A 12,770-nucleotide genomic window follows, 5' to 3' on the forward strand; every position below is an offset into this window, starting at 1 on the left:
GTTATCTAATATTGTGGGTAATAAACTGCACAGAGAGGTGACATTTACTCATTTTCCTGCACACGTTTCTTTGCTCTGACTGACTGCATGTGTTTGCAAGAGCATTTTGGATTTTACCCGTTGATAAAATATCTTAAAAATGAACTAAAGTCCCAGAAAAATTGTTTACCGACATAAACCTTTACTTTTTATCATCAGACACTGAAGTTTTCTTGGTCGATATGAACACTGTTGAGGGGCTGTTTGCATCCTCAAGTAACCTGGATGTGCTTGCCAATGATTTCCTTTCCTGTCCAGCCCCCATTCCACAAATCAGCTCAACATGCAGGCAAAAGGTTGGTCACCTGACAAGCAACAACTGGATGTATTTGTTCAATCAGTCAGACCTTTAGTCAAACTGCAGAGAACGACGAGGGCAACTTTTTTTTTTGTGCAACATCATGGATTTTTCCAGCACATTGTTGTTATTTGGGCTAATTTTCGCCTTATTGTGGCTGTTAAGTCTCAGGAACCGCAGACGGTGGAGTTTGCCTCCAGGACCTCCTGATCTGCCTTTAATAGGAAACTTACTGCAGCTGGACAAACGAGCTCCCTTCACAAGTCTGCTAAAGGTGACTAAGAGTTTGTTTTCTTGCAGAGCAGAAAAGCGAAGTCTGAGCAAAAAATACTTGCAGCTTTGTCTAAATCACCGAGTTCTTTGATTGCAATTCTGAAAGTCAGCCTCACTTTTTAAAAGCTACAAAAATAAAATGTGGTCTCAGAATCAGAATCATTCTTAGATTTCTTGTTAATTTTAATGCCTGGTACAACTAAAGGTACATTTGTTTGGACAAATATAATGATATCAACAAAAATAGCTCGTATGAGTTGAATTTAAAAGCTGATATTTAGCCATTTTCCATGATTTTCTTGATAATAACCAAAATCACTTAAGCTCTTGCATCAATAGCTGTGGCATTGTACTGCCAACAACAGTGCTTTTAGGATTCCATGTTTTCTTTTCTGTCTGTTTTAGTCCCATGATCCACACAGGAGTTAGTACTTGATTGCATAACGATTGTTTCTGATGACTGCAGTCATGCATCTTAGCTGCTCTCCACCAGCTTCTGACATTGTTCTGCTGTCAAAGCAGCCCATTCCTGTTGCACAAATTCAAACAAATTTGCTTTGTTTTGGGGCTTGTGGTTCTCCATTTTGCATTTGATGATTTTCCACAGGTTTTCAATGGGATTTAGATCTGGTGATTGAGCAGCCAAGGCATAGTTCCAATGTTCTGGTTCTCCATTCAGGCTTTAGCTGACCTTGCCGTGTTTCAAGAGGCATTGTTTTGTTGGAAAATCCAGTCATTTGAGGCAGGAAAGAGTTTTCAGCTGATGGAAGAAGAGTGTTTTCAAGAGTAGCCCTGTACATGACCTGGTTCATTCACTCTTCACACATTTGCCCTGTTCCACCATTACTGAAACAATCCCGGATCGTCACTGATCCACCCCCATGTTTTACTGTAGGGGCAGACAGTCTGGTTTGTAGCTTCTCCAGGCTTCCTCCTAACCAGGAAGTTGGCTTGAGTGGACATCAACTGAAAATTGGATTCATCACTGAAGCCCAATCATCAACAGTCCAATCCTTGTGATCCCCAGCAAAGATTAACAGTCTTTCCTCTGCCTTTCCTTGATGAAGGGCTTCTTCCTGCTCTGTGTGACTTCAGACCGGCTTTAAGAAGTTGGCTTCCAAATGTCCATGCCGAACAAGTCACATTTCTCGACAGTGCCCACTCATTTTTAAGGTCCCTGGAGGTCTGACGACGATTCCTGACACAGGAACAGGATGAGTGCACGGTCATCTCGTGGGGTAGAAAGACGTTTCCTGCTGCTACCAGCTAACAGTTTGGTAGAACCATGTTGGGCTTGTTTTTTCTTGGTGTAATGAACGGCTGTCTTGGAGATCTTCAGTCTCTCACTCATGCCAATTTCCAGCAGTGCCAAGATGTCTGCCTTTGTGGCTTCATATAGTTCTTTAGTTTTAGGTGTTATGTGAGAGATGACAACTTCTGAGTTGTGCTACGGCTTGAATGTCAGCAGGAAACCACTCTAGGCCATTACAGACTATAGTGGCTTTAATTAACTACACTTATGACATGAAATTATCTCTTATATACCCTGGGAATAGAATTAAGCTTAAGCATGTCAAACAGGACATAAAATATTATGTAATCGGCTGTATTTTTTGTCGTGTTCATTGTATTCTTCAGGTAATATACCTTTAGTGGTACCAGGGATTAAAATGAACAAGTAATTGAAGAAAACAAGGGTGGTCTAATAATTTTTTCCATGCCTGTAATGTTATTTACATGTAGCCACTGTGAATAATAGATGAGGTGCTATAATTTAGATTTTGTAGTTTTGTGTGTGCAATTTGTGCATGAATTATGTTTTTGTTCATGTTCTAATGGTAAAAGTTCCAGGGTATTTGTTTTGCACTCTGTCCTGTGGTTTGGGTGGTTCCTTGCATGCCTGAACAAGAATGCAATGCATGTTTGTTGCTTTGTGTTTGACCTCCAGCTCAGTGAGACCTATGGGCCGGTGATGACGGTGTACCTGGGCCCTCAGCGTGCCGTGTTTCTGGTGGGGTATGAAGCTGTGAAGGAGGCGCTGGTGGACAGAGCAGAGGACTTCACTGGCAGAGGACCTGTTCCTTTCCTAATCAGGGCCACCAAAGGCTATGGTAATATGGTAGTTTTGTGTTATGATAGGAGTAACAAGCAAATGTTTCAAACAACATTTTGTGACCTGAACACAGAAGGCTGCAGCTGTAACTGGTCTGTTGACTGCTGTTGGTTTGACAGGTTTTCCGACTTTTCAGAGATTTTTTTTGCACAGTAGTCCTGATTCACTATGTTTACCATAAGCTTCCTTTTTACTAATAACATATCTTCCCAAGGTTTGGCGGTCAGTAATGGAGAACGTTGGCGACAGTTACGACGGTTCACGTTGTCAACTCTGAGAGACTTTGGGATGGGACGGAAGGGCATGGAGGAGTGGATCCAGGAGGAGAGCCAACACCTGGTGAACCGAATTAATAGTACCAATGGTATGTGCAAGAATGGCAGTGTTTTTTGCTCTGATACAGTGGATAGTGTTATGACTAGGTAATTCCTGTCTTTCTGAGCTGATATTATTCAACTGCAGCATCACCTTACATGACATTACAGTAAGTCACAAATGCTGCTATGATAATAATTATTTTTCTGGTTTTTTTTTCTGTCACAAATGATGTTCTTTTTTACATTGTAAACAGAAACAATAGGTCATACTGAGGATATCTTTTTCTTCCAGCCACACCTTTTGATCCAACCTTCTTCCTGAGCTGCTCAGCGTCCAACGTGATCTGCTGCATGGTGTTTGGACAACGTTTCAGCTACGACGATAAAGACTTCCTGGACCTTCTGCACATAATCTCAGAAGCAATAAGATTTGCCAGCAGTCCTTGGGGTCAGGTAAGAGGGTGGAGGTGCAGAGACTGTGAAACATCATCAGTATTTTGACAGCAGAAGCACTGAAATTGGTAATAAATGGTCTAACTACATTATGCAAAGCACACTGAGAAACATATTTATCAATTTTCACTGCAAATATAGGAATAAGGCAAGTAGCTAATATATAATACAGTGACAGTGAGTAAGAAAACAATGGTTCTATCTGTCAGTGAATAAAACATGAACATGGCCAGATGTAAGATATTCAGTCTTACACAGCTTTCCTTATGCATTCATCAGTGATATTGTAGAAGATATTGGCCAAACATGCTCATGTTGACTTTCATTTTTATTTTAAATTTGTGTCTGCAGTTGTCAGATTAGTCCATTTTTAAAAGGGGGATTTAAACTGAAGCGGTGAAGTCGTTATGAAAATTGATTTTATTTTCTTAACTCATGTTATCTTTATGCATCTACATTATACACCGTGTCCCAAAAGTTCATTCACCCCAGAAAAACAAAGCTCAAAGACTGAATATGCATATAATCAATTTATTCAAGAACCAGCATCTCCCCCTTTCACTTTGATCTCGTCTTTCAGGTATGGAATATATGAGGTTCTTGAATGTGGATGGTTCTACCTTCCTCCACTCCCGCACAGCCCTAGAGTTGAGCTGTTTCACGGTGGTCGGTGGTGGACTGGTAAAGATGTGACTGTTCAGGATTCCCAAACAGTTCTCAATTGGGTTGAGGTCAGGGGATTTTGGTAGCCATTCCTCCTTACACAGAAAACCAGGTAGATGCTCAGAACACCATTGCTGAGTGATAAGGACAGTGTGAGCAGGGGCACCATCTTGCATAAATACCAATTTGTAGCATCTGTTAAACATTTTCCACTTAGTCACAGGCCCCGATTTTTTTCCTCCTGGCCAAAGCTGCAAGTATTACCTTTTCTAGTATGTTTCTAGGTATAATATTATACATTAACAGTGGTACCTTGAGGCACAATGTGCAGCTCTGACAGACCTGAAGCACACATTGCCCCCCAAACCATACTAAGGGCACTGAATTTCCCTTGCTCAAAAGATGGAACTTTTTCGCGATCATCTGTATAGATACGGTCATTTTGGCTGTTGGGAGTTGAAAATAAGTAGAGAGGGCATTCATCAGCGAAAATCCAGTTCTTCCAGTCTTGTGGAGTCAGTTATGTACTTCTCTGCGAAAGCCAGTCTCTTCTTCTCCTTTTGTAGTTTGGTGAGTAACAGAATATTTTGCCTCTTGTAAGCTTTCAGCCCCAATGTTTCTTTTAAATACATATGCATAGTGCTCTTTCGAAACATCTCCAAGATTTTTCAGCCTCTGAGTCGCAGGCATGACTGGTGTCTTTTACCCTTGGCTCTCATCAGATCCTTGGCTCTTGTAGTTAGGCCAGATGGACGTCCTGAGCGAGGCAAATCTTTGAAGGATCCTCCTTTGTTGTACCTTTGCCACCACTTCTACACCCATTGGATACTCCTGCCAAGGGCCTGAGCTACCTGCTGACAAGTTTTTCCTGCATTTTGAAGAGCAATGGCCTGTGCACGAATCTCAGACTCTGAAAGAGAAGCTTTTCCACTCTTACTCTTGGCCATAGTAACCGCACTTCCAAAATTTGATTGTGAATGTAATGCGTTTTGGTCAAGCAAGAAGCTTATATAGTGGGTCCTGACAGTTTGACCAGTAAAACAACCAAACAGTACCTGATTGACCAGGTGTAACCCATTTTATTGACAAACAATCAAGCATGTTCTCCAGTGGGGAGAACAAATTTTTGGGACGCACTGTAGTATAGTTTGCATTCAGAAGAAAATCTGTTATATATTTTCAGGATGATTTGAAACTTGCATGTAGTAAGGGTCAGTGCATTTTTATTTAAACAGCACAGACTGCCAGTTTGTTTTGAGACACATGATTCACATTTTTACTTCCCATCACAGCTGTACAATATCTTCCCTCGGCTGATGGAACGGCTGCCCGGTCGACAGCACAAAGTGTTTGCCAACATCGAAAAGCTGAGACAGTTTACGATGACAAAGATCCAGGAACACCAGGACACTTTGGACATCAGCTCACCTAGAGATTACATCGACTGCTTCCTCACTAGACTCAGTCAGGTACAACAGAACTATGTACTTCATGTATTCACTGGTGTACATATTCCCTGCAAAGTACCACAAGATACTTTCTGCCTCCAGAGTGTGTTGAATTGTGATCCAGCTAGTTGTATTGTCATATTGCTAAACTTGTTCTCGCTTTGTTCTTTCAGGAAAAGGACATTCCCACGACTGAGTTCCACTATGACAACTTGGTATCAACAGTATTGAATCTGTACCAGGCAGGAACTGAAAGCTCTAGCTCAACCATCAGATATGCACTAAACTTACTGATCAAATACCCCAAAATGCAAGGTAGGCAGGCAACAGGAAATGTACTCGAACAGATTTGGCACAGTTAGTCTGATGATTTTCAAATAACGATTTCTTTTGTTATTGTTTTTTTTTTTTAGAGAGATAATATCTCTACTTTGCGTGATTTTTTTGGTTGTTTGCAGTTAATAAATCATGACACATTATTTATAACTTTCTTTAGTGATGAATGTCAAGAATGTCTATATTGCAAAAGCAGCAGATTAGCAAAACTGAGAAGCAGGAACCAGCAAGTATTTGTTTCCTATATAAATGACTCACATTGTGTGATTATTGTACTGTTTCTAACTAGCAATGTTTCCTTATTCTATAGAAACTATGCAGCAGGAGATTGACACTGTGGTTGGACGTAATCGTTGCCCTTATATGGAAGACAGGAAGTCCCTCCCCTTTACAGATGCTGTCATCCATGAAATTCAGCGCTGTATGGACATCATCCCCCTGGGTGTCCCTCACTATGCTGTCCAAGACATCTCTTTCAGGGATTACACACTTCCCAAGGTATTCTTGTTTTGTCTCTTAGTGTTGTTGATGCATTCTGTTCCTGTCTGATGCAGTATTTCTTCTCAACAGGGTACGTTAATTTTCCCCATGCTGCACTCTGTGCTGAAAGAGGAAAAACAGTGGGCCACCCCCTGGACATTTAATCCTCAACACTTTTTGGACCAGAATGGCAACTTCAAGAAAAACCCTGCTTTCCTGCCATTCTCTGCAGGTAAACAAGCACATTTACATCTGTTTCAGCTACTCAGAGAACATGATTGAACATAAGAGCTGCTTGCTAAACAGATTTTAATGTTGTTGTGCTCTTTTCTGAGCTTTGATGCCTTTCATTCTCACTGCTTTGTTTGTGGTTGTTTTTCAGGAAAGAGATCTTGTGCTGGAGAGTCCCTCGCTCGCATGGAGATTTTCCTCTTCATGGTGTCACTTGTGCAGAATTTCACCTTTTCCTGCTCTGAAGGACCTGACAGTATTGACCTCAGTGCAGAGTACAGCAGCTTCGCCAACCTGCCTCGCCAATACATGATCATTGCAACTCCCAGGTGCTAATTATTATCTGGCATTAATCCTTCAAATCAGGGATCATTTTATAGCAAGGAGCTTGAGTAATGTTATTAGTATTCTCATTTACACTGTGACATTCTGGTTATACATATTCTGTGTCGACTTCTTTAGATGTGTAGAATATCCTAGACTTCCTGTCTAGAGAGTAAAATATTGCAATCTAAGCTTACATCTATGGTTTTGTAGTTACATTAAAATGGAAATTAGGAACATCTGTATTTTGAACAACATAAACCAAAGTAAATAAACAAAGATATTTACAGTAAATGCAAGGGTTAATGGCTTATTGTGTAGGCATATTTACACTCATCAAACAGCAATGTGTTGGTAAATCATGTAAGGTGTGGTAGATATCTGTACTTTTACGCATGAATCACACAATAAACATGAAAAGAATTGCATCTGCATTGATTTTATTGGTAAACAAGAAATACTGAATGTTGCGTTCAAATTCCATCAATTGTGACCAGTCTTAGGCCCCTTCAAACCAGAGTAAAACCTGCTGGTTTGCAGCACAGCGATGTATAACAAAGAGTTCCGCTTGTAATTTGATAAGTTCGAGGTCAGGTGATCGGTCAAGCAGTGTGTCAGGTTGTCACTGTGTTGATGTATGTTCCGGTGGATCGCTGTCTTGTGTCCGAGTCAATGTCCATCATGTCAGACTTTAGAGATCACTGTCGAAACTGTGGCTCCAGTATGTTAAGAACCCATCAAATTACTTAAAGTATCAGCTGTCATGGCAGGTTTTGTTAAACCTAAGTAAGACTGAGTCAGTAGGTTAAACGTCAGATATACAGCATTATATATTGTACTGTATAATTTTGGTTTATAATACAATATTTACAACATATTTACTGAATCTAAGGCTAAATACATACATTAAACTTATATTTCTTATATATTAGAAAATAAAAACTACTAAAATGGTGTTTGACTATCTCTTTGAATAGATTAATCCTAACGCATAGAACATGTTATACAGCCAGATTCAACCTGTATGGAAATGAATGAGAAAACTATCGTACTTTAGTCCAAGTGACAATGGCACTATGAGACTATGAGATCTTTTTTTTTAAAAAATCATTTTACAGAAGTGTAAAAATGCAGTCCTCCTTTAGTGCAAGTTGTCTTCAGCAATGACTCTATAGATTGAGTTTTCTTTAGTTATGTGCATTGAATTACCCCGTGCCTCAACTGTTTGTTGCTTGTGTAAAGAATACGGAGTAAAACTTTCTGTAAAAGTGACCCCAGAATTTAAATCTTTTTCATTCGTATGTGTTTTCAAATTGGAATGTATTCAAAGGATCCACAAAAGTCAATCATTCACATTTCTCAGCCACAATTTTACAGGTAGATTTGTTGTAGTTGTTAAATGTTGGGCAGGTGGTATTTATGCTTCACTTGTTTCTTGACATCTGGTGCTGGTGAGATGTTGCTGTTTGGTAACTGAGGCAGATACTGAGCCTAGAGAAAGACAAAAGGGTCAAAGAAAACCTAAAAACAGATTTTTTTTCTTTTAAAAAGTGTGAAGATGCTTTATGAGGGTGTTTAGCAAGACAGTGAGGAGGTACAGTGACCAACTTAAGGATGTGTGTCTGTGGCAGTGTGCACAGTCTGTAAGTTTGAGATTATTTGTTACAACATAAATATCACCATGTTTTATTCTTACCCCTGCCTGTCTGCGTCGGGAGCCTCTGTCATGTCGTCTTCCTGGACGTTCACCCTCCCGGCCCCAGTTGGCTCCCTCCTCCTGGAAGTAAGGAAGCTCCAGCAGCTCTTCACAGGACAGTCGCAGAGAGGGGTCCATCACCAGGCAGGACTGTCGATACAGAGATGGCATGAAATGTTGGCATTTCGGTAATGATAAATACATGTCATTAAAGCTAGACCTACATTATTAAATCATCATTTTGTATTCGTCTGTACACTAGAGCCTGATATGTTGACCTGGAAACTGTCTTACTAACCTAAAAACATTAAAAAAATCAGATAGTTTTCAAAAATGATGCCTTAAATTAGGTTCCAAAAGAATTGTGGACTTGTCAGATCTTTAACATAGAGAAATATTTTTACACCTGAAAATTAATCTTTTCAGTGCTGTTTAGTCAACAAAACGGTTTATTAAGTATCACAAGCATATGTTAGGTGTAGACTTTCTGTGGTGCAGTTTTATGTTACTTATCAGCCAGTGCAAACAGTAAGCTGATACCAGGATTATTTGTGATAACCTTAAATCAATCAGTAAAAACAACAGACTCTGTTAAATATTAACATACCTTCATAACCTGCAGGGCATGAGGAGACACGCCATGGAAGCGCTTTTCTAAGGGCTCCTAAGATGGAAAATATATACGATGTGATAAAATCAACCATGTTAACACCTCTCAAAAATAAGACACATGCATTTTCACAGTTGTGACATGATTCATACCGTTGTGTCTGGTTCAGGAATACTGACTCCACTGAAGAAAACGTTGGAGCGGAAGATCTGCTGGTGGTGAGGGATCAGGTCACCTAAAGGTCAGAAAATAGATCATCAAAATTAACAAAAATATACGACCAGTCAAAAGTTTGGACACACCTTCTCATTCGATGGTTTTTATTTAATCATTTTGTACATTGTAGATTAATACTGAAGACATCAAAACTATAAAAGAATACATATGGAATTATGTTGTCAACAAAAAAAGTTAATCTTCAGTATTAATCTACAATATAGAAAATAATACAAATAAATAAAACGCATTGAATGAGAACATTCAGTGTACATTATAGTACATGTCTGGTTTTTGTGTTATCACCATAAAATAAAACCTACTTTCTTTTCTCTTTCAAAATCCCACAAGAGCAAAGTCTATTGTAAAAGACGTTGTTTCCTATTAAGTAATGTGTTTATACCAAAATTTTTCGGTTCAGTCCACACAAACTCTGCTGCATTTGTTTGGTTTCAGTTAGCTTGGACTGTTGTGAAAGCTGTCAAGTTACTAAATAACAGGATAAATTTCAGTCTTCTCTTAAGCTAGAGTAGTTTGTTTATGTTGAGATATCAAAACAAACCACAAGCCCGTGTGACAGATACTGCATGCGACTTCAGCTTGACTTGACTGAATCCTTGTGCTGATCACGTGAACTATCGCAAAAATCAGCGTCATTCATGCTGTGTGACTCATCTTTACAATTACACCAGTGAGTTTGCGCATCCATAGGCGGATTATTTCTAATTATCGGTGTACCGAGAGTTTTTCGGATGAGGTAGAGCTGGTCGACATCAGACTTCCCGGGCCAGAGCGGATTTCCGTGGAGCAGCTCAGCAAAGACGCAGCCCAGAGCCCAAACATCCACAGGAGGTCCGTACTGGGTGTCCCCGACCAGCAGCTCAGGGGCCCGGTACCAGCGGGTCGCTACGTAGTCGGTGTAGTCGTCCTCTGGTCCCGCTGAGGAAACCAACACACAGATAGATAGCGATAACTTGTGGGCACACCAAGTCACTTAGATGCTGAATAATGAACACTAAATAACATGTACATGGTAGAGTAAAGGATTACAAGACATGCTGAATGACTACATGTTAATGTATGGTAACACAACACTGAAACTTAAGGCCAGAGGGGTAAACAGAGACACACTAACTGGCTGAGTGGTCCTCCTATGCAATGCATTCACTCAAACGCTGAAAGTGAGGAGGCCATCTGCAGGAGCTGATATAGGTTCTGTGTTGAATAAATCATTAGAGGTACATTAAGACAAAATGCACATAAACACGCTGCTTCCCTGGATAACCTACTCAGGATGCGGGCGAAGCCAAAGTCGCACAGCTTGATGACTCCGGTTTTGGTGAGGAGGATGTTCTCCGGCTTTACATCACGGTGGATGCACTGAGACACAATCAGGATCAGGGATTTAGACAACATGATATATATATAGTGTCTCTTTGATAGAAAAAGAGGCTTATAGTAAAGCTGACAGATTAAAAATGGATGGGGAAGTGAAACCGCAAGAGATTAGAAACATATACACACTTTATTATTGAAAAGTACTTTGCAGTCGGGAAAGTGACTCCCCTTATGGAAGCTAAAGTTTAATATTATATTATATATGCTTCATTTTATGCAACATTAGAGCAGTTATTCATATGTTTTGTAGTTTGAGATGGTGAAAATTTCGCAGATAATCTAAACTACTCCCCAAATGGGTGCCTAATGCACAGTTTTAGTCAGTCTTCAGAAGTTTTTTTTGTACTGAAAAGTTAGTTGTTTAGTGTCAGATATAAACTGGTTTATGCTAACAGGTAATCTATGGTCACGTGTAACAAACATATTTCAAGGAAGGCTATTACCACCCACAACAAGCACTGAAATAACAAGAAAAGCACTCAGAGAGTGCAGTACTCCGTCGTCAGCAGGAACCTGACGTAGTGTTCACTTGTAGTCATAGTTAAAGCGACGCCATGCCTCTATCTCCCAATGATACAGAAATCCTTAACAAATCCGTAGATCCAGACTATAAGCCACATCACTGCCAAAATCTAATCAGGTGGTCGTAGTGTCATTTCTGACCTTCCCTGTAAATTTCATCCAAATGTGTTATTCCGTTTTTGAGTAATGTTGCGCACAGACAGACAGACAGACACATAAACGTATGCCGATCGTCACATAACTCTGCTGCATTCCTTGGCGGAGTAATGATTAGTAATAATAGAATTTTATAGCATATTTAATCCAGTGATGCAGCAGAAAGAGCTCATTAACACTCAGATGTTAAGTTAAGCAGAAAATGGCAGAAAAACAAAGACATTCAGAATTCATTTAAAAGCAGCATGATACTGCATATGTGTTCGCCATCCTTCACAGCAAGTTGCATCAAAACCTCATGACTAGTATGCAGAGTATGGAGTAATTTCAATACATGTGGCATGTGACTATTGTTTTAAAGATTTACCCTTTAAAAATAAGAAAAATAGGTACAGTATTAAAAGTATACTGACATTATGCTTGTGGCAGAAGTTAACAGCCTGCAGAGTTTGCCACACTATGCTTTTCAGCTGAGCCTCAGGTACCCTGCAGAGAACAGGAGACAAAGGAATATTGATGGTTGTAAGAGGAACTAAACACAACCTATTTATTAGCTACGTTTTCCTCATCTATTATTCCAGCCATTTCAAAAAACGAAGTGGTGCTTTACACAGCCTTCTGGTCACCCGGGTAACCTTAGGCCCGTCTCTAACAGCAGCAGCGCCTTTGTTTTCAGGAGCAGCTAGAGTTTCTGCTGCACAGCCTAGCGGGAAAAGGAAGAATGGCTCAGACAACAACCAGCCATTGTGGTTTAGGTTTGCTGCGTAAGTTCACATGACAAGAGATAACCTTAAATCTTATCTCGTGACCGTAGGTTGCATGAGGCGAGAGGAGAATACTTTGATCTTTTAAACTTGGCTATTCCTGCCTCATTCAGCCGCCAGCATTCTCTGTCTTTGAGATCTCTTGGCAACAGTCTTGGTGGCCTCGTTGTAATTCACCCTTTTCCTTTCTGCTCCCCCGTTTTTTTTCTTGTGAGCAAAACCAGAGACGAACTAATGTAGACACTATGAGTTCCATGGCTAAACATATGACTCCTTAAACTTTAGATCCTCTGGTATTTAGATGCCAAAGTAAAAGAAACAATACTAGATTCTCAAAATGCTCCAATACAACAAAAAAATTCTAAATTTTACTTTACTGGAAGAAAAGCAATGACTTATTATTAGCAAGATGTGATTAAAGTATTAAAAATAA

The 12,770-nt window shown here is 39.9% G+C and overlaps 2 protein-coding genes across 6 annotated transcripts in view; one reads left to right on the top strand and one right to left on the bottom strand.

Moving 5' to 3' along the window:
• On the top strand, positions 1-7,403 carry LOC111581723 (cytochrome P450 2A10-like). Its single transcript, XM_055011927.1, has 10 exons — positions 1-335; positions 503-611; positions 2,559-2,721; positions 2,938-3,087; positions 3,333-3,493; positions 5,449-5,625; positions 5,778-5,919; positions 6,251-6,438; positions 6,511-6,652; positions 6,803-7,403. Exons 1-10 carry the CDS (start codon positions 265-267, stop codon positions 6,985-6,987), a joined length of 1,488 nt encoding a protein of 495 aa, XP_054867902.1. The 5' UTR covers positions 1-264; the 3' UTR covers positions 6,988-7,403.
• Positions 7,399-12,770, bottom strand: part of LOC111581724 (cyclin-dependent kinase-like 1) — a 14,135-nt gene continuing 8,763 nt past the window's right edge. For all 5 annotated transcript variants that reach the window (XM_055011928.1, XM_035957157.2, XM_023290025.3 and 2 more), the window contains exons 4-10: positions 11,987-12,059; positions 10,787-10,877; positions 10,236-10,436; positions 9,434-9,516; positions 9,279-9,335; positions 8,672-8,821; positions 7,399-8,466 (exon numbers count right to left, since the gene is read on the bottom strand). In XM_055011928.1, the coding sequence (XP_054867903.1) occupies positions 8,371-8,466; positions 8,672-8,821; positions 9,279-9,335; positions 9,434-9,516; positions 10,236-10,436; positions 10,787-10,877; positions 11,987-12,059 (751 nt within the window). In that variant the 3' untranslated portion in view covers positions 7,399-8,370. The remainder of the gene's footprint in view (positions 8,467-8,671; positions 8,822-9,278; positions 9,336-9,433; positions 9,517-10,235; positions 10,437-10,786; positions 10,878-11,986; positions 12,060-12,770) is intronic.

This window comes from Amphiprion ocellaris, chromosome 7, assembly GCF_022539595.1.
Source record: "Amphiprion ocellaris isolate individual 3 ecotype Okinawa chromosome 7, ASM2253959v1, whole genome shotgun sequence".
Taxonomy (NCBI): Eukaryota; Metazoa; Chordata; class Actinopteri; family Pomacentridae; genus Amphiprion; species Amphiprion ocellaris.

Coding starts and splice junctions, on each gene's coding strand:
- LOC111581723 (XM_055011927.1), top strand. CDS start 265: ATGTGCTTGCCAATGATTTCCTTTCCTGTCCAGCCCCCATTCCACAAA. Junction 5,626..5,777: donor TCCTCACTAGACTCAGTCAG/GTACAACAGAAC, acceptor TTGTTCTTTCAG/GAAAAGGACATTCCCACGAC. Junction 6,653..6,802: donor TTTCCTGCCATTCTCTGCAG/GTAAACAAGCAC, acceptor GTTGTTTTTCAG/GAAAGAGATCTTGTGCTGGA.